The sequence below is a fragment of the Muntiacus reevesi genome, chromosome 1, assembly GCF_963930625.1.
Source record: "Muntiacus reevesi chromosome 1, mMunRee1.1, whole genome shotgun sequence".
Taxonomy (NCBI): domain Eukaryota; kingdom Metazoa; phylum Chordata; class Mammalia; order Artiodactyla; family Cervidae; genus Muntiacus; species Muntiacus reevesi.
In genome coordinates, this window is record NC_089249.1 from 203,233,307 (window position 1) to 203,255,920 (window position 22,614).

The 22,614-nt window shown below is 35.8% G+C and overlaps 1 protein-coding gene across 1 annotated transcript in view; it reads right to left on the reverse strand.

The window, feature by feature from the left end:
* Nucleotides 1–22,614, reverse strand: part of ADAMTS19 (ADAM metallopeptidase with thrombospondin type 1 motif 19) — a 252,039-nt gene that overhangs the window by 166,148 nt on the left and 63,277 nt on the right. Inside the window, exons 4-7 of the mRNA XM_065934285.1 lie at nt 22,036–22,208; nt 20,455–20,538; nt 19,634–19,791; nt 15–58 (exon numbers count right to left, since the gene is read on the reverse strand). Coding sequence (XP_065790357.1) covers nt 15–58; nt 19,634–19,791; nt 20,455–20,538; nt 22,036–22,208 — 459 coding nt within the window. The remainder of the gene's footprint in view (nt 1–14; nt 59–19,633; nt 19,792–20,454; nt 20,539–22,035; nt 22,209–22,614) is intronic.

The following is a 22,614-nucleotide window of genomic DNA, read 5'->3' on the forward strand; positions in this document are numbered from 1 at the left end:
TTACATACACTTACCAACAGTATCACATGGTTCATCTTTGTGTACACAGAAATCTTTCCTAGAAAGGAAAACAGAAAATATTGTTTGTTCCACAAACAACAAAGTATACGGCTTATTTTCAACACTTACAATGAATAACTGAATGACACTCTTTATCTCCAAGAATTTGATAAAACTGAAAATAGGATTAACTAATTTTTGATTCTAAGAAAATGTGAGAATATTTAAATTACTATACCTTTCACCTGATATAATCCTGAAACATTGTGTCCTATCCCAGGGATCGAATCCATATCATCTGCACTGCAGGCGGATTTTTTTACCAGTTGAATCACAAGGGAAGCCCTTAAACATAATACTACTGCACATTTAATAGATTATACAATACTATAACCATAACTTCTATGTGCACTGGGATATCAAAATACTCATGTGGCTTGCTTTGTTGCAGTAGTCTGGAACCAAATCTATATCTCCAAGGTATGCCTTTAATTCCATCCCAATTTTTGAAATCTCAAGTTAGACAGTTTTTTCTAAACCATTAGTGCTCATTTAGATTTACCTATATATTTGGCAATTTCTTTTCTCAATAATATCTTGTATCATTATGTTCTAGAGAGACTATTATTCTTTAAGTATATCCTTCAGTATCTCCTTCAGTGAGGACCTATGAATACAAACTAAACAGTCTCAGACTGTTTCCTTAATTCTCATTGTGTGTGTGTTAGTTGCTCAGTCGTGTCCAACTCTTTGCGACCCCAGGGACTGCAGCCCACCAGGTTCCTCTGTCCCTGAGATTTTACAGGCAAGGATACTGGAGTGGGTTGCCATTTTTCTTCTCCAGGGGATCTTCCCAACCCAGGGATCAAACCCAGGTCTCCTACACTGCAGGCAGATCCTTTTACCAACTGAGCTACAAGGGAAGCTACAAGGCTAATTCTCATTAGCCTGCATTTATTCACAATGGAAGAGTACAGTGACTGTAGAACTCTAGGCTGACTTTATTAGCCTTCAATGCACTGAAGATATTTCATTTTATTCTAGCATTTATAAAAAAAAAAAGAAGTCTGTAATCAACTTGCAGTTTTCATTCCAATCCCAAAGAAAGGCAATGCCAAAGAATGCTCACTACTGCACAACTGCACTCATCTCAGACACTAGGAAAGTAATGTTCAAATTTCTCCCAGCTATGCTTCCACAATACAGGAACTGTGAACTTCCAGATATTCAAGCTGGTTTTAGAAAAGGCAGAGGAACCAGAGATCAAACTGCCAACATTTGTTGGATCATCAAAAAAGCAAGAGAGTTCCAGAAAAAATCTATTTCTGCTTTATTGACTATGCCAAAGCCTTTGACTGTGTGGATCACAGCAAACTATGGAAAATTCTGAAAGAGATGGGAATACCATATCACCTGACCTGCTTCCATGAGAAATCTGTATGCAGGCCAGGAAGAAAGTTAGAACTAGACATGGAACAACTGACTGGTTCCAAATAGGAAAAGGAGTATGTCAAGGCTGTATATTGTCACCATGCTTATTTAACTTATATGCAGAGTGCATCATGAGAAATGCTGGGCTGGATGAAGCACAAGCTGGAATCATATTGCCGGGAGAAATATCAATAACCTCAGATATGCAGATGATACCACCCTTATAGCAGAAAGTAAAGAAGAACTAAAGAGCCTCTTGATGAAAGTGAAAGAGGAGAGTGAAAAACTTGCCTTAAAGCTCAACATTCAGAAAATGAAGATGATGGCATCTGGTCCCATCACTTCATGGCAAATAGATGGGCAAACAGTGGAAACAGTGGCTGACTTTATTTTGGGGGGCTTCAAAATCACTGCAGATGGTGACTGCAGCCATGAAATTAAAAGACACTTGTTCCTTGGAAGAAAAGCTATGACCAACCTAGACAACATATTAAAAAGCAGAGACATTATTTTGCCAACAAAGGTCCATCTAGTCAAGGCTCTGGTTTTTCCAGTGGTCATGTATGGATGTGAGAGTTGGACTATAAAGAAAGCTGAGCACCAAAGAATTGATGCTTTTGAACTGTGGTGTTGGAGAAGACTCTTGAGAGTCCCTTGGACTGCAAGGAGTCCAACCTAAGCAAAATCAGTCCTGAATATTCACTGGAAGGACTGATGTTGAAGCTGAAACTCCAATACTTTGGCTACCTGATGTGAAGAACTGACTCATTTGTAAAGACCCTGATGCTGAGAAAGATTGAAGGCGGGAGGAGAGGGGACAACAGAGGATGAGATGGTTGGACGGCCTCACCGACTCAATGGACATGAGTCTTGAGTAAACTCCAGGAGTTGGTGATGGACAGGGAGGCTTGGCATGCTACAGTCCATGGGGTCGCAAAGAGTCAGACATGACTGAGCACCTGAACTGAATCAACTTGCTCTTCTTTCATTTGGTCTTGATTAATTTTTATTGAGAATCGACATATAACATTGTTTCTGGTTAATTTTAAGATTTCTTTTTGTCTTAATATTAATAGTTTTGCAGTTTCACTAAGATGTGTCTAGGTACTGAGTTTGTTTTTATTTATCTTCTTTGGTACTTGGTATGTCAATTTGAAGATTCACAAATATACATTATAACCATTATTTATTTATCTAATTCCTCTCACATTCTCTCTGCTCTTTTCCTAGAACTTCTTGAAGTGTATATTCATTCTTCTCATTTTGATGTCAGTAAATCTCACTCTTTTGTACTTCCATCTCTTAATCACTCTGTACAGCCTTCTGGGATAATCCTTCAGATCTATCATCCAATCCACTAGTGCTCTCTTCAACTGCATCTACTGTGCTCTTCAAATCAGAAATTAAGATTTTTAAGTACATTTTTATGCTTTATTTTCCTCAATTTTCAAATTATCTTTTCTTTCAAAACAGCTTTTTTCTCACACTTTTGAATTTTTGTGTTTTCAATCATGTGAACATGCTTTTTAATAACTTCTGTCAGTATTTCAAAATATTCTTGATCGTGCTCCTTGGCTCTAACCATGGGATATGTTGTCACGTTGTGTTTTGGAATCCTACTCTGAACTCATTTAGTTGAACTTTATTTGTGGACGCCTTGTGAGGTGAAAGTTGAGAGAGGGCCCCTTCACAGGAGTTCTGCACATGCCTTCACTAAGTGTTTCAATGTTGGGTTGTAGTCATGGTAATGAATACCCACAGGAGTCATTTTCTCCTAACATGGGTTCATGGCTAAAACAGAAAGCAAGCTTCCTTCCTGTTGACAACCTGTGCTTGTTGCAAAACTTTTACCAGACCAAAATTTTATTAAGGGTGTAAGTATCCAAGGGGCCTGGCTGTCTATAATCATTTCAGTTCCCACTTCACAAAGGCACAAAGTTTTTTCTTTATATGGGAGTTCAACCCAAGAATCCCGATTTTTAAGTCCAGCAAACTCCTGCCAGGACAGCTATCACATTACTTCAGAAGCTTACTGCATTTTTTTTTTTTTTTTTTGCCAGAGTCCTCTTGTTTTGGGCTCACCTGTGCACTTAAAAGGATTTTTATTATGCTGTTTCTACATTCCTAGATGTTGATGATGGGAACATTTTCTGATTTTTTACTCAGACAGATTATCACAAAGTTAAAGGAAGAGGACACAATCTGTGACCTACCATACAATAATTAAGCATACTGAAACATTTATTGTTAACATTAGATCTTACTATACATAGACTTTATTCTAATATTATATTTTATATGATGCAGTTACTTTTACCAAACTCTTTAAAAGACTGAACTACCTCAGTATGATGTTCACATTGACCTCATTGATAAATTACTTTCTCAAAGATATCTTTCTACAAATAGGGATTACATTAGTTATAAATTATTTAAAAAATTAGTGATTAGTGCAATATTGTCATTTTCCTCTCATAAGGTAGGAGATAGAAAAAAAATGTGTAACTAGACATGACTATGACTGAATTAGAGAATGAAGTAATTTAATATCAAAGCTTAATTATTATAATTTTTTATTATTCCTTGAGGCAAATGTCTGACAAAGACAATTTCTATGAAACAGATATAGAGTCAACTCTTGATTACTAGAGTAAAGGCAAGAAAGGTAAAGGTTTGATAAAGATGATAAAATAATCTTAAATTTTAACACAAGGGACAATACAGATTTACTATAAACATGATTCATTTAAATCATTCCCATTAATTAGAAATACATTAACTATTCTGCAATTATAACAAAATAATAACAAGTATGAAACTGTACCACAGTAATTACTTCATAGTTAGTTGAAGAGTTATTATTCCTGTGGGTCTCTTTGCTAAGAACACTTTCCCAGTATTTCACTAGGACAAAGGTCTGTTTAGTCAAAGCTATGGGTTTTCCAGTAGCAATGTATGGACAATAAAGAAGGCTGAGTGCTGAGGAACTGATGCTTTCAAATTGTGGTGCTAGAGACGATTCTTAAGAGTGCCGTGGACAGCAAGGAGATCAAACCAGTCAATCCTGAAGGAAATCAACCCTGAATATTCACTGGAAGGATTGATGCTAAAGCTGAAGTTCCAATACTTTGGCCATCTGATGCAAGGAGCTGACTCACTGGAAAAGACCCTGGTTCTAGGGAAGACTGAGGGCAGGATGAGAAGTGGGTGACAGAGGATGAGATGGTTGGATGGCATCACTGACTTAATAGACATGAGTTTGAGCAAACTCCAGGAGATAGTAAAGGACAGGGAAGCCTGTCGTGCTGAAGTCCATGGGGTCGCAAAGAGTTGGACATGATTAGCAACTGGACAAAAACAACAAGGAAGATGGAGACTCAAGCCCCATTGCACATTGCCTTTTCTCCCTTCCTGTCCTTACTTAACTCCAGCTGTCAATATTTGGATTTGATCTGCTTTAGTGACCAGGCTTTCTCCTGCCTCTGCTTTCATAATGCAAGTCACAGATATCTTTTCTCTAGAGAAAGCCTACTGCAGAGACCTCTCATCTGACTGCAAGGAAGTGAGAACGTCCCTAAAATGGAATATATGCAATGTAGTGTTACATGGAGAAGGAAATGGCAACCCACTCCAGTATTCTTGCCTGGAGAATCCTGTGGATGGAGGAGCCTGGTAGACTGCTGTCCATGGGGTCGCACAGAGTCGGACATGATTGAAGCGACTTAGCAGCAGTAGCAGTGTTATATTATGCTGTCTACAGCTTATTATATATTTCTAAACAAGAGAAACAGTACATGTTTCATTAATTTGTAAAAACTTTAATGTTTCTCTCAAATGGTATTGTTTTTATTCTGATAAACCTGTTGATAAACTAGTTAATTCACCATGGATAATTAAAAATTGGCCTTTACCACCTGATACTTTAATCTTCACTCTACACAAAATCTTTTCCTTTATATACTACAGATATATAATCCTATTAATACATTTGCATATGGCTTAAAAATGTTCTATCCCAACTGAATGAAAGGAAATGGCCAAAAAAAAAAAAAAAAAAAAGAGAGAGAAATTTAATTGAAACAAAAAATCAGATTGCCCATCAGCACAGATGGGTCTTAAAATTTATGCCATTTTAGTAAAAAAATTATCTTTCTGAAAATACATGCCAAAATTAAAACAACAACTCTAGAAAAATGAGGGAAGATGCACTCAAATTTTATCCCATAAATGTAACCACTCAAGCTATCCTATCCTAAACTTTCAAGTTAAACTAATGAATGTCATTGCCTTCAATAGTCAAGGTACAAAACTGAAAACCTTAAGAATCTGGGCAAAACAAGACTGCTGTTAGTTATAACCAAAGGGTTTTAAAAAAAGAAAAACTTTCATTCTTTGACAGCCACTGAAGTACCTAATCTTAACTATTCCCAACCCCCAGCACCATTTCATCAGGAAGCTACCTTCAAATATGTCATATTTTCTGGTCACTGACTTTATTTATTTATTTATATTCTGGTTCATAGATCTTTTTTATTAATTTATTTAATTGGAGGTTAATTACATTACAATATTGTAGTGGTTTTTGCCATACACTGACATGCATGTGTTTCCCATCCTGAATACCCCTCCCATCTCCCTTCCCATCCCATCCCTCTGGGTCATCCCAGTGCACCAGCCCTGAGCACCCTGTCTCATGTATCGAAGCTGGACTGACGATCTATTTCACATATGGTAATATACATATTTCAATTCTATATTCTCAAATCATTCCACCCTCACCTTCTCCCACGGAATCCAAAAGACCATTCTTTACATCTGTCACTTTTGCTGACTCGCATACAGGGTCATCGTTACCATCTTTCTAAATTCCATATATATGCATTAATATACTGTATTGGTGTTTTTCTTTCTGACTTACATCACTCTGTATAATAGGCTCCACTTTCATCCACCTCATTAGAACTGATTCAAATGCATTCTTTTTAATAGCTGAGTAATATTCCACTGTGTATATGTACCATAGCTTTCTTACCCATTCGTCTGCTGATGGACATCTAGGTTGCTTCCATGTCCTGGGCTATTGTAAACAGTGGTCACTGATTTTAAATAACAGAATTTACACACATGACACCCCCTCACTCCAACTCAAAACCTCTTTTTCAGAGCATTTAAAGTAGACAGTATAGTAAGAGAACGTGAATGGTCCTGGATCATTCAAACTCAGGCAGAGACTTCAAGAGTTTTCCTCCTCACCATTTTTCTGGATGTTTGGTTCTTTCGTTCTTCCTTTAATTACGAATACTACACAGAGTCTTCTCCACTTATCAAAAAGAATCCAAAAGAACCTCCTCTTTTGTTCAACTTGGTCCACACTGGATTCTGTGACTCAAAACCAACACCAAATGATATAGAAAAATATACCTCCTGGTGGTACAACATCTCCAAAGACTGAATATAATTATAGATGAAGAGGAAAGAAGAAGGTCTGCTAACATTCTTGTAATAAGTAAAACAGCAGACACAGATGATCTAGAAATCAAATTTATCACAAGGACACCATGCCTAGTTGTACAGGTCGTGCACTGCTTACTTCTAATGGTTCATTTACATACACAACAATGTAAATGACTCCCTCTACTGTTGTGGAGTGCACAACCTATGCAATAGGATTCATTATGTGCTTCTCACATGCCAAGCACCTGGTAAGAGAAATAAAAAGATAAATTTCAAAAAGGTTTCTGCACTGAAAGCAAAGAAGAAAATGATATAAAATTACCTCTGTAATGTGTAAAGGGCCTCAGATCGGTGAGGAAGAAGCCTGGGGAATTGTAATAAATAAGAGATAGTCCTATTTGCAACTGCCTTTGCCAGAAAACAAATGGAGAGAGAAACACCCAAAACAGATGACGCTGAATAATATGGCAATTCAGAAAATTAAAGAACCACATGAAATCAAATCTTTACCTTAGGGCCAAGAATCATGGAGCATAAAGTATATTCAGATGTAGGGGGAAAGATATTTTATGTGCTTTTTCTAAATGTACAATACATCATATCATAATGCATAAGGCTGCAAGATGACTTTGATTTACATAATGTGAAACAAGGGACTTCATCTGTAACTAAACAACATGATAAAACTATGAGAAATGCACTGCTTATTGTCAAGGGCACTTAGAGTCCATCACACAGCCAATTTCTGTTCACTTAGCAAACAAATGAATAGAGCACATTTTTTTTTCCCCAAAAATTCAAGGCCTTGTATCCTAAAACACTGGAAATACCTTTTAGTACCAGTGAAAGACAAATCATCAATAGCATTTTAAAAACTTCAGATCAGACTGTAATTCTTAATCTTCAATTCTTCAACTGTACACTGCTTTTCAGAGGATCAAAATAATGTAATCCCAATTTCATAATATTCAAAGATTGTGAGGGGTAAGGGGGGCAGAGATTTGTTTGCTGCCTAGACCTGTGATCAAGTGGATTCGAATTCTCTCATTTTTGGCTCATGTTGGCTCTGTGTGCCTGAAGTCTGCATCACAGAGTTTCATTATGTAAGTTTATGGAAATGATAGTGTTAGACTTTGGCAACTGGGAAGGCCAATAAATCCTGCTTAAGTTCTGATTTATATTGAAAAAAATGAAATGTAGCCTTTAATTTCCAAGAGTGAAGATTCATCTGAGAATAAGTCTCATTGTAGAATTTTATAGTGCCTTGGGATATACCTATAAATGATTCATTCAAAAATTATTCTATGATTTGTATGAAATTAATGTATTTCTGCCATGCCTCTATTTTATTACCTTTTCTATCTTACTAGCCAATGGCATTATTTTGAAACTAGCTTTCAGAGGTATTGTACCAAAAGCATTTTAGTAAATACTGAAAAACAAAAGTATCATTATTAAAGTTAAATTCTAATTTAAAGAGTATTTTCAAGATATACAGACTTGTCCCTTCTCTATAATTTCAAAGAGAAATGTGAACATTATACTAAGAAATCATGGAATTGATAGTTGGGATAAAGTGTTTTGTGTTTTTGTTACTATGAATCCATAGCACTAGGTCAGCTTTAAACTATTTACTTCATTGTGTCACACAGAACAATTTAACAAATAAATGACTGCAGATAGGTTTGGACTGATACATACATTATTCACTTGAGTTGAAACCAAAATTAATAACTGAGCTATTATCTCTTCCTGTTAATGTGCTCAGAAAACATACAACATTTAATGATGACCTAAGATAAGCATTTGCAAGATACTAGGCTGTTCATGAATTCAGTTTGTAAAATATGGATAAAACCATGGAATCCACAGAGATTAAAAAATTTACCTTATTTTTTATAACTTCGCTTCCCTGGTGGCTCAGAGGGTAAAGCATCTGTCTGCAATGTGGGAGACCCGGGTTTGATCTCTGGGTCAGGAAGATCCCCTGGAGAAGGAAATGGCAACCCACTCCAGTATTCTTGCCTGGAGAAGCCCATGGATGGAGGAACCTGGTAGGCAACAGTCCATGGGGTCTCAAAGAGTCGGACACGACTGAGCAACTTCACTTTCCTTCTTTCTTTAAAAAGCTAAAGATCTGATCATCTGTATGATTATACCTACTAAAAAGAGATTTTTTTTTTCTTCCTCATTAACTCAAACCATTCATTTAGACTTTCCCAATCAATGGTGGAAGGTCACTCAGAGAGATAAACCTTTCCTTCATTGGGCTAATTTTTACCACTAGGGCACTGGAGGGCTTCCCTTGTGGCTCAGCTGGTAAAGAATCCACCTGCAATGTGGGAGACCTGAGTTCTATCCCTGGGTTGGGAAGATCCCCTGGAGAAGGGTAAGGCTACCCACTCCAGTATTCTGGCCTGGAGAATTCCATGGACTACAGTCCATGGGGTCACAAAGAATCAGACACAACTGAGAGACTTTTCACTTTCACTTCACTTTTTCAGGGCACTGGAAGCAATAATACAGAGAAAAGCAATCCTCCAAATAACTTTAGCCCCACAGGAAAGTAAAGGCAAAATTACATCAGTATCTATCAATATGTTATATGCATGTATCCTTTGAGGTTTTGGTTTATTTTTCTATTTTCAACTAGATTTTTATACCTGCCTCTTGCCAAAAAAACAGAAGCAATCTACCAAGCCCTATTCTAGGCCCTAGGGGGCACAAAAGTGAATCAACATTTCTGCTAGAGGGTTTAGGAAGTGCACAGAAATATTTTTTTCCAGAAAACATGAAATGGCTTAGCAAAACTATAGCAAATTTTTGTCTCCCAAAGAAGTTTTTCCATCAGGTTTTGAGTAGAAATCCTTTTTAGCAAGTGAAGCTTTAGTTTTCTATCCATAACTAAATGATACATTAGAAAGAATAATCCTTTACTTTGTCTTATCTTTAAAAACCATAGTTTGGGCATACAGAGTACATATTTAGTCCTTTGGTAGTAGTTCAAGATTTGAAAATCTGAGGACAAATAATTTTACAACTGACTTGAGCCAGCAAACTGAGATTATAAAACACAGGTTTTCAGTCCTAATGAGCAGGATAAACCTAGGGTTGTTACACAGAGTGAAATAAGTCAGAAGAAGAAAAACAAATATTGTATACTAACACGTGTATATGGAATCTAGAAAGATAGTACTGATGAGCAGGGCAACAATGGAGATGCAGACACAGAGAAGAGACTTGTGGACACAGCTGGGGAAGAAGATGGTGGGGCGAATTGAGAGAATAGCATGTAATATAATGTAAATATTATGTAATGTATTACATATATGTAATATTACATATTATGTAATTATGTAATATAATGTAAATAAATATAATGTAAAAACAGAAAGCCAATGGAAATTCACTGTAAGATGCAGGGAGTTCAAATTAGGAACTCTGTGACAATGAACAGGGTTGGAATTGGGTGGGAGGTGGAAGGAAGATTCAAGAGGGAGGGGGCATATGTATACCTATGTCTGATTCATGTTGATACACAGCAGAAACCAATAAAATATTGTAAAACAATTATCCTGCAATTAAAAATTTTAAAAAAATACAAATATTACTGTAGAATATTATCTAGAATATTCTCACAAATCCCAGATATGACTACTTTTGGTTCATTCTTTTAATATGTTATACTAACCTATGTGCAAGCAAGTAGTTCAATTGCATTTTATGAGCAAAATTTGACAATAATGAAAATGGGCTTTGCTAGTAGCTCAGCTGGTAAAGAATCCGCCTGCAGTTCAGGAGAACTCGGTTCAATTCCGGGGTCAGGAAGATCCCCTGGAAAAGGGATAGACTTAACCACTCCAGTGTTCTAGGGCTTCCCTGGTGGCTCAGCTGGTAAAGAATCCTCCTGCAATGCAGGAGACCTGGGTTCGATCCCTGGGTTGAGAAGATTCCCCTGGAGAAGGGAATGGCTACCCCTTCCAGTATTCTTGCCTAGAGAATTCCACGGACTGTACATTCCATGGGGTCACAAAGAGTTGGACACAACTGAGTAACTTTCACTTTCAATTTCACTTTGACAACAATGAAAAAGATTATATTTCTAAACACAAGAGCAAGTATTCTGTAATTATTCTAAACAAATACTAGTACTTGTTTACAATCATATATAGATAAAGATGTTAATACATTTTTCTCTAAATGTGAAAATTCAGAAAGCTATAAAAATATAGAGTAGTCACATAAGTTAAGATACAACTATGCAATAAAACAGTATGTCTGTTCCTCCTTCCAAATGATACAGACCAAATACGAGTGTGTTAGCTTCTTGTTAGCTTAATACATAGAAATCTGTTGCATTTCTATACACTAACAATGAAAGGACACTAACAATGAAAGGTCAGAAAGAGAAATTAAGGATTTAATAGATAAATTATCCTATTTACCATCATATCAAAAAAGAATAAAATACTTAGGAATAAACCTACCTAGAGAGACAAAAGACATGTACTCAGAAAACTCTAAGATATTGATGAAAGAAATACAAGATGACCAACAGAAAGATATACCATGTTTCTAGATTAGCAGTATCAATATTATCAAAATGATTATACTACCCAAGGTAAGCTACAGTTTCAATGTAATTCCTATCAAATTACAAAAGGCATTTTTTTTTTGGCAGATCTAGGACAACAAAAATCTTCAAATTTGTATCAAAACATAAAAGATCCTGAATAGCCAAAGCAATCTTGAGAAAGAAAACACAGAGCTGGAGCAATCAGGCTCCCTCACTGTAGACTATACTACAAAGCTACAGTCATCAAAACAGTATGGTCCCTCACAAAGACAGATATATAGATCAATAAAGCCCCAAAACAAACTTTCACACCTAGGTCAATTAATCTACAACAAAGGAGGCAAGAATATACAATGGAGAAAATACAGTTTATTCATTAAGTGATGCTGGTAAAACTGGACAGCTACATGTAAAAGAATGAAATTAGAACACTCTCTAATACCATACATAAAAATAAATTTCATAGTGGATTAAAAACCTAAACATAAGACAGGATAATATATAATTCTTAGAGGAACACATAGGCAGAACACTCTTTGGCATCTATTGCTGCAAGATCTTTCTGGATCTACCTCCTAGGGTAATGAAAATAAAAACAAACATAAACAAATAGGATCTAAATAAACATAAAAATGTTTGCACAGCAAAGGAAACCATAAACAAAACAAAAAGACAACCCTCAGAATGGGAGAAAATAGTTACAACAATGTGACTGACAAGAGATTAATTTCCAAAATGTGCAAATAGCTCATGAAGCTCAAAAAAAAAAGATGGGCAAAAGATCTAAATAGACATTTATCCAAAAAACCCATACACAGACAGCCAGAAAGCACACAAAAAGATGCTGAACCTCACTAGCTGGTAGAGAAATGCAAATCAAAATTACAATGAGGTACCTCCTCAAACTAGTAAGAATGGCCACCATCAAAAAGTCTACAGACAACAAAATGTTCAAGAGGGTGTGGAGGAAATGGAACCCTCTTACACCACTGGTGAGAATGTAAATTGATACAGCCATTGTGGAAAACAGTATGGAGGGTCCTTAAAAAACTAAAAAGAGAGATACAGTATGACTTACCAATCATACTCCTGGATATATACCCAGAGAAAAGTATAATTCAAAAAGATACATTCACTCCAGTGTTCACTGTAGCACTATTTACAACAGCCAGGATATGGAAGCAACCTAAATGTCCATCAACAGAGGAATGGATAAAAAGAGATGTGATATATATATTTGGAATACATTTGGAATATTACAATGGAATATTATGGAATATTACTGGAATATTATGGAATATAACAATGGAATGTTACTCAGCCATAAAAAGGAATGAAACTCTGCCATTTGCAGAGACACAGATGGACCTAGAGACTGACAGAGAGAGTGAAGTAAGTCAGACAATGAAAGACAAATATTGTATCATATCAATTATATGTGGAACCTAAAAAAAGGATACAAATGAACTTACAAAACAAAAAGAGACTTACAGACTTCAAAAACAAACTTATCATTACCAAAGAAGAAAGGTGGAGGGGGATAAATTAGCAGGTTGGAATTAACATATCCATACTATTACACATAAAATGATCAACAAAGACCTATTGCATAGCACAGGAAATTCTACTTAATACTCTGTAAACCTACATAGGAACAAAATCTGAAAAACAATAGATATATGGATACGTATAAATGAATCACTTTGCTGAAAAGAACAGCAAAGCATACACCTGAAACTAACACAATATTGTAAATCAACTATACTCTAATATAAAATGAAAATTAAATTTAAATAAATAATAAATCATGTAGTAAAAATCCAATAGTTTTAGAATATATGGTAGATTTATAGTCTTTCAAACATATAAAACACTATATGTTTCAGTATTTCATTGAATTCTAAAATTTGAAGGCAAGGCAGGCTCATCCTAGAGAAATGTAAAGTGTAAATTATTAAATAAACTTTCACTAGATATAAACAGCCAAAAGAAGAAAAAGGAACTGATAATTGTTTCAGAATTCCTAGGTGTCAGGAATTACACATTATTTTCTCATTCAAATTTAAACTGTAACATGTTCAGAAAATTACATTGGTAATATCTAACATATCACTCTAATCCCATAAAACTGTTCTGTCACTCGACAATACCGTCAGCCACAGCAAATGATTCCTAACTGTGTCTAGGATAATGAGGAATGCAATAATAACCATGGGCTGACCAACTATCAATTAAAAACATTATATAATATTAGAACAAAAGTATTTCTGACAGTATATCTTCTACATTAATAAAAGTTTGCACTGGATTTTATACAATTATTTATATTTGGAAAACTATTGAATGGTTCACTTTATGTTAGATGTTATAGAAGATGTCTTATATTCTTCTCTCTGCACTATTAGCCTCATTGTAATGAGATTAATAGAGGTCAAATGGTCAACTCCAAGATTACCAGCTACTGTCTGGGTAAACACAGGTCATATTTCTTTGATTATCTTTCTTAAAGTTCTATAGTCTTAAAGTTCTATATATTTATATATCATATATGTATATCCATAAATACACATGTAATTATAGATACAAATTATCCATTAAATATGTCTATTGCACAGAAGGATCTCTGTTTGTTTCCAAGGCAAACCATGCAATATCACAGTAATCCAAGTCTATGCTCCTACCAGTAATGCTGAAGAAGCTGAAGTTGAACAGTTCTATGAAGACCTACAAGACCTTGTAGAACTAACACCCAAAAAAGATGTCCTTTTCATTATAGCAGACTAGAATGAAAAAGTAGGAAGTCAAGAAACACCTGGAGTAACAGGCAAATTTGGCCTTGGAATACAGAATGAAGCAGGACAAAGGCTAACAGAGTTCTGCCAAGAGAAGGCACTGATCATAGCAAACACCCTGTTCCAACAACACAAGAGAAGACTCTACACATGGACATCATCAGATGGTCAACACCGAAATCAGATTGATTATAATCTTTGCAGCCAAAGATGGAGAAGCTCTATACAGCCAGCAAAAACAAGACTGGGAGCTGACTGTGGCTCAGATCATGAATTCCTTATTGGCAAATTCAGACTGAAATTGAAGAAAGTGGAGAAAACCACTAGACCATTCAGTATGACCTAAATCAAATCCCTTATGACTATACAGTGGAAGTGAGAAATAGATTTAAGGGACTAGATCTGACAGACAGAGTGCCTGATGAACTATGGATGGAGGTTCATGACACTGTACAGGAGACAGGAATCAAGACCATCCCCAAGAAAAAGAAATGCAAAAAAGCAAAATGGCTGTCTGAGGAGGCCTTACAAATAGATGTGAAAAGAAGGGAAGTGAAAAGCAAAGGAGAAAAGGAAAGATATACCCATTTGAATGCAGAGTTCAAAAGAACAGCAAGGAGAGATAAGAAAGCCTTCCTCAGTGATCAATGCAAAGAAATAGAGGAAAACAATAGAATGGGAAAGACTAGAGATCTCCTCAGGATAATTAGAGATACCAAGGGAACATTTCATACAAAGATGGGCTCAATAGAGGACAGAAATGGTAGGGACCTTACAGAAGCAGAAGATATTAAGAAGAGGTGGCAAGAATACACAGAACAACTGTGCAAAAAAGATCTTCACGACCCAGATAATCATGATGGTGTGATCACTCACCTAGAACCAGATATCCTGGAATGTGAAGTCAAGTGGGCCTTAGGAAGCATCACTATGAACAAAGTTAGTGGAGGTGATGGAATTCCAGTTGAGCTATTTCAAATCCTGGAAGATGATGATGTGAAACTGCTGCACTCAATATGCCAGCAAATTTGGAAAACTCAGCAGTGGCCACAGAACTGGAAAAGGTCAGTTTTCATTCCAATCCCAAAGAAAGGCAATGCCAAAGAATGCTCAAACTACCGTATGTGAACCATGAACTTCCAGATGTTCAAGCTAGTTTTAGAAAAGGCAGAAGAACCAGAGATCAAATTGTCAACATCTGCTGGATCATTGAAAAAGCAAGAGAGTTCCAGAAAAACATCTATTTCTGTTTTACTGACTATGCCAAAGCCTATGATTGTGTGGATCACAATAAACTGTGGAAAATTCTGAAAGAGATGGGAATACCAGACCACCTGACCTGCCTCTTGAGAAACCTGTATGCAGGTCAGGAAGCAACAGTTAGAACTGGACATGGAACAACAGACTGGTTCCAAATAGGAAAAGGAGTACGTCAAGGCTGTATATTGTCACCCTGCTTATTTAACTTATATGCAGATTACATCATGAGAAACGTTGGGCTGGAGGAAGCACAAGCTGGAATCAAGATTGCTGGGAGAAATATCAATAACCTCAGATATGCAGATGACACCAACCTTATGGCAAAAAGCGAAGAACTAAAGAGCCTCTTGATTAAAGTGAAAGAGGAGAGTGAAAAAGTTGGTTTAAAGCTCAACATTCAGAAAATTAAGATAATGGCATCTGGTCCTATCTCTTCATGGCAAATAGATGGGGAAATGGTGGAAACAGTGGCTGACTTTATTTTTCTGGGCTCCAAAATCACTGCAGATGGTGACTGCAGCCATGAAATTAAAAGACGCTTACTCCTTGAAAGGAAAGTTATGACCAAACTAGACAGCATATTAAAAAGGAGAGACATTACTTTTGTCAACAAAGGTCCGTCTAGTCAAGGCCATGGTTTTTCCAGTGGCCATGTATGGATGTGAGAGTTGGACTATAAAGAAAGCTGAGTGCCAAAGAATTGTTGCTTTTGAACTGTGGTGTTGGAGAAGACTCTTGAGAGTCCCTTGGACGGCAAGGAGATCCACCCAGTCCATCCTAAAGGAGATCAGTCCTGGGTGTTCATTGGTAGGATTTATGCTGAAGCTGAAACTCCAATACTTTGCCACCTGATGCGAAGAGCTGACTCACTGAAAAAGACCCTGATGCTGGGAAAGATTGAGGGCAGGAGGAGAAGGGGACGACAGAGGATGAGACGGTTGAATGGCATCACCGACTCAATAGACGTGGCTTTGGGTGGACTCTAGGAGTCGGTGATGGACAGGGAGGCCTGGCATGCTGTGGTTCATGGGGTTGCAAAGAGTCGGACACGACTGAGCAAGTGAACTGAACTGAATCTTTTCATTTACATATCAATATTTTTGGATATGATGTGGTTTTAATTTTCAAGAAGCCCAAATGATTAATAATTTTTATTGACTGCTTTTTTGTATCCTATCTAGGAAATTACTGTCCTCTCATGGTCATGAAGATTTTGTTTTTAATAAAAGTCTTCTAGTTGTAGATTTCTATGATCCATTACGAATTAACATCACACAAGGTGTTAAACAGGGTTGAGGTTTATTTTTTTCAAATGGGTATCCAGGTGTTCTGGAACCATATGGTAAACAGACTATCTTTTTATCACTGAATTATGCTAATGGTTTTACTGAACATCAGTTAACCATATGTACTTGAGTGTATTTCCAGACTCTCTATTCTGTTTCACTGATTTGTATGGCTAATGTTCTGTCATAGCTATACTGTTTTGACTACCAAACCTTTATAATAAGTTTTGAAATCAGAAAATATAAGTCCACCCAATTTGTTCCTCTTTTACAAAACCACTTAACTCTTCTAGGTCCTTTTCTTTCCCAAATAAATATTGGAATCAGATTGTAATTTTTAAAACCAAAGAAAACCAAATGGAAAACCTGCAGTGATTTTCATTGGGATTATAGTCACTCCTTAAGTCAATTTAGGGAAAATAGACATCTTGATAATACTTTGTCTTCCAATAAATAAGCCTTTATTTATATCTGTAATTTTTCTCAGCAGGGCTATGTAGATATCATTTCATTTTCTTAAATTATTCTCAGTGTTTTATGGCTTTGGAAGTTACTTTAAAATCTTCCCACCTGTTCACTTCCTCCATATATAAATATAATTCTTCTAATTTGACTTTATATGCTATAGCCCTGTAAATTTCAGTTGTAAATTCTAGCAATATTCCCACTAGATTTCTTAAAATTTTCTTTGTACTAAGTCATGTCATCTGTGTAGAGACAGATCTTAACTTTTCTTCCCAATACTTACACCTTTCCTTCCCCTTCCTTATAACTGTCAGCACAACACTCTACAGGTGAGCTGAGAGGACACCGCTCGCCTGGCTTCCAGCCTTATCAGCTACAGATTTTGTATGCGTAAGTAGATGCAGACACACTTTCACAGATTAAGAAAGTATCCTTATGAATTCATTAAGAATTTTTGTTGATAGGGTTTTTTCGGTCAGTACATTAGTGATATCATTTCATTGTTTCAGGGATCTTTTCTTTCTGACAGGAAGTCAGTTATTGATCTTAATGTTGTCTCTGCCATTGTAATGCATCCCTTTTCTCTAGCCAATTCAACATTTTGTTTCTCTATCTTTGGTTCTCACCAATTTTCCTATGATACGCCTTGGTCTCTAAGTTGTGGATTTTTATGGAATCTGTGAAAAACTTTTGACATTACATCTTCAAATAATTTTCTTACCCATTCTCACTCTCTTCTGAGATTCCAATGACAGTAGTATTTGGTAAATCCAACATCTAAGCAATCTCAGGGTCAGTTTCTATTGATAATTTTTCTTTGACCGTGGGTCACATTTTCATGTTTCTTTGCTTGACTAATTTTCATTATATTCCAGACATTGTAGATGATATATTATAGAGATTCAAGATTCAGTTATATTCCTCTGAAGAATGTTTTGTCTTTTTTACTTACTGGTCACTCTGAATGTAGGTAGGTTTGAGTTTATTCTTTGGTAGGGAGGATACACCAAAAGCTCAAGATGATTCCCAAGCCTTCATAAACTGGTGGGATTCAACCTCCAAACTGGGCTTGGTTTCAGGCTTTGTTAAGAGAGGGTCAAGAGAGGGCATTTCTCTGGATCATGGTGCCTGTTAAGGAAGCCTCTTAATGGTGCCTCTGTTTTCTCAGATAAATGCCAGGAGTAAAAATAAGGTATTAGCAAGGTTGCTTTACTCCCATGACCCAAATATGCTAAATTCCTAGAACCTTAACTCCATAGCAACAGCACCCTGATAAATGTTGGGTAGTTTCTATGTGTAGTTAGACCAGTCTGTGCAAAGCCCTCACAGATGATCTGCACAAGAACCTGGCAGCTCTGCTTGCAAAGCATCCTCGTCTCCGGTGCTTTCAGCGGGAGCACTGTGCTCTGCTTAGTTCCCAGCTTGCTGTTCCATTCAAAAAATTGTCCCAAGGCAAAAGCTGGGCTGGCTGTGGGGCTCACTTAGTAAATGTTCCTCCCTTCAGAGACTGCACTGCTATTTCTTCAATAACTGAAAGCAGTTGCCTCATAAATGTTTTTCAATTTTAGGTCTAGTATCAGGTACACCTACATAGCTGGAAATGGAAGTCTAGTTGTGTTCTTATATAGAGATTGTTTTCATCTTTATGAATTATTTATAAGTAGAATAGTTTTTATACAATTCAGCAATAAAAAGCCATTATGAATTCAACAGACTCATTATAGAAAATCATGTTTAAATGTCACTGTGTATTCTGTGATGTGAAATATCAACATTGATAAAAAATTAAATTGCTAGTTAACAATGAGCTACCATTAATTACAAGCTCTAAGCAAAATAAGCTTATATTTAAGTTTGTAAGTTTATAAAGAATGTTCATAGAGAATTAATTGTTCTTCATTGTTTCACCTTATATTTATACTCAATGTTGAAATACAAATGCAGCTCAAAATTAACTAGCTAGAGACTTAATTAAAATTTTTTCTTGGAACCAGAAATTGTTCAGTTTAACATACTGGGCACTTTACATGATGATGACTGAAAAACATACCATGTAGGTTAATGACTTCAAAATTCTACCAAAATTCATCAGTGCTCTCATTTATCATCATCAATGGCTATGTCGTTGCATCAAAAATTGAGGGTAACTTTTTTTATATTAATTAACCAAATGTTTAGTCAATATGCCAGCCAATATGTGGCTGTTCAGAAATCTGTTATTATGAATTGAGGGAAATGACTAACAGCACTATGCCAAAAGTTTTTGGAACACAAAATCTGGAATAAAAGCATTCTATGAAGGGATTAATAGGATTAACAGCATGGCCATCAAATTAAGAATGTCATTTAACTGGCTTTAAAAAACTCACCTTGTTATAAGTATAGCTGCATCCACTGAGGTCATGTCCTCTCCCCAGCTTGTTGACATCTCTAAATGTATATCATTCTTTTTGCCAAATTCTTCATGCTGCCACTTACAAAAACTCTCCAGCATTTTCTCTCCATGATGCCCAATATACAGATCTGCCTGCAAAAGAAGAGATTTCACTTCAAGGCAAATTATTCCCAGATATACAGAAAACTAAAAACCAAGGGGACTTCTTGAATTACTAGAGCAGACTGCTGACCATAACATTAATTAGAACCTGGAAGACATTCAGGATTAATTTTTCCTGAGCTAAAAAATCTTAAAACTTTGTGAAGGTACAATAATTACAAAACCTGTTTAATGCTATTCTGAAAAAGAAGAGAGTTGCAATGGAATATTAAGAATGTGGAACTTTTAGACTTAAATCACTCATTATTTCTACAATTTTAACAAAGGTTTTACAAAGCTAAGCAGTATGTTAAAATGATGCCACAAAACAGTATTTAAATTGAACTACAGATAAAGCACATGTTTAAATAAGAAAATAAAACTGTCATTAAAAATGACTTTTAAAAATTGCATTTTGCAAAGCTAAGGTTTGTTGTCAGGATCCTTGGAAACTTAGAACATTCCATTTTTGGAATATAATTGAGGTATTAACTAAAACTAAGGGCCTGTTTTATGTACATTTCAAGTGACTCAGTGGATATTTCTGGATTTTAAGTCAATAAAAAGTAAATCCCTAACATTCCCTTTACTTAAAAGTACCTGAATACAACTTCTCACCCACTAAATTGAACAAAAAACTCAAGACTTTCTTACTGGAGTTTCATGGAGCAGAATAAGCTTTATCACACGAAGATTGACCTGCACACCAAGACTCTTGTGTTGGAAAAGGTTAAAAACCTAAAAGCAAATAAAAATAAAAATCCTAAAATAAAACTGAAAGACATCTTAATTTTTCTTAAAGCCCAGACCTGGGAGAAGTCTCAATTCAGTTGAGCAATTTTATATATTTCAAAAAAATTTTTTTAATTACTTTAAAATTAGCTTAATAAGCAATAGCTAATTCACTTTAGACACCAAGAAATTTAGACCTAGCATTCTGATAATATACTTACTGCAATCGATAATCTAAGCATTTCAGTGGTGGGCAGAGGGAAAGTTGGACTTTCCAAAATAGTGAAGAGAAGAATTTTAGTAACTAAATTCTAGAAATTTTCTTAAGATCACAAAATGCCAGTGTCCTTTCTTCTGAGAAAATGTCCCAAACAGCCTGCTTTATGCCACCTCCCAATTTATCCTTTACAGTTTTTACTCTCCCCAGGACAACTGCCAAACAGGAACAGGATTTTCAAAGCTCCTCCCCTTCAATGCTGCCCATGAAGACATGCTATTGTTGCGTAACGGTTTCAGGTTACCATCATAACTGGTATTTCCAAAACATGGTATATGTAACAATGCTCGAAAGCAAGGCAAATTTTTTATGCGGTACCTTGATTTTTTTTTTTGGTAACATTGACTATTTATTATAGAAAATTAAAACTGGCATACTAAACCCACACTTTCCAAGGAAGTACTATTGAAAAGAGACTGAAGTTGGTAGGTTATGCCTGTCTACCCTTTACAAAATGCTGGTGAAGTGGTTGTTCAGTAGCTAAGTAGTTATCCTTGTACTAGTGGTTCTTATCTTGCCTTATATGGCAACTCAAATTATACATGGGCATCTGCCATTGGCTTTCATTTATGTTTATTCTCTCCTAAGAAACACTCTCCATGAAAACCTTCCCATCCTGCTTTGAAGGAAGTTTACTCAACAGGGTATATAGTTAAGTCAAAGGATTCAGGCAGTAGGTACAAGGATTCAGATCCCAGGTACAAGTTAGATTTCTGTGGTCCAAAAGCTATCAACCAAAGTCAGCTACCTGTGATTCAGCTCTTAGCTACTACATCTTACTCATCAACTAGTATTATATCCGACATGCAATTTTACATACCTACATAAGAGCTCAGTGGATCACCAACCTCCATTTTTGTTCCACCTCATAATCTACAGTACTTTGGGTGGGGCCATACATATAAACAAATAAAACATTTCTGCTATTTCAACAAATGGCCTTTTATAAAAAAAAGAAGGAAAAGAAGGGCACAAGAAAAGAGATAAAAGAATAGTAGAAAAAGAGTTTTGCCACATCAAATTAACAATAAGGATTTATTACTAGAAGGTATAAATTATAATTTGATATCTCTCTTGAGATGGATCAATTTGATACACCTATTTTTTCTGTCAATAAAAGAAAGGAATAGTAATGAGTTAATTTTTAAAGAACTTCATTATACTCACACATTTCTTCCTTAGAGTTTTCTTGAAAAAATTCCAAGCGCACTTTAAAGTTTGCCTACCATATTTAAGATGGTTAGAATGAATCTCCTGGCTGCATCTGCTCCATGATAGGAAACCATTGCTGGGTCTGCAACCACTACAGTCTCTATGTTGTATTCTTGAGGTAATTTGTATGAATATCGTTTCCCTCTTCCACTTTCTGTTATTTTTTTAGATCTAGGTCTTCCTTTATCTGCAACACAGAAATGAATTTTCAAATGTGCCTCTATCTCAGCAAAATGAATAAAAATCTCCACCTCTTCAATAATTAAAAAGAAAGTTTATTAAATACCAACATGTGCTGATGATACAGTGATGAGCAAGACCATAAAAGTTCCCTGCACATAGGGAACCTAAATGAGCATTTGGCTTTGGAATCAGACAGACTGGACTTCTACCACTGATTAACTCTACTCTTTGGGAAATTAACATCACTCAGTCAAGCCTTAGTTTCCTCATTTGTAAAATGAATAACAGTAACACCTGCTTTCTAGAGTTATAGGTGGCCAATAATAAGATCACATTAGTATTTATAAATAAAATAATTCCATAAATAAAAGACATCATGGTTTTCTTTTGGAAACCAGTGATAAAAGTCT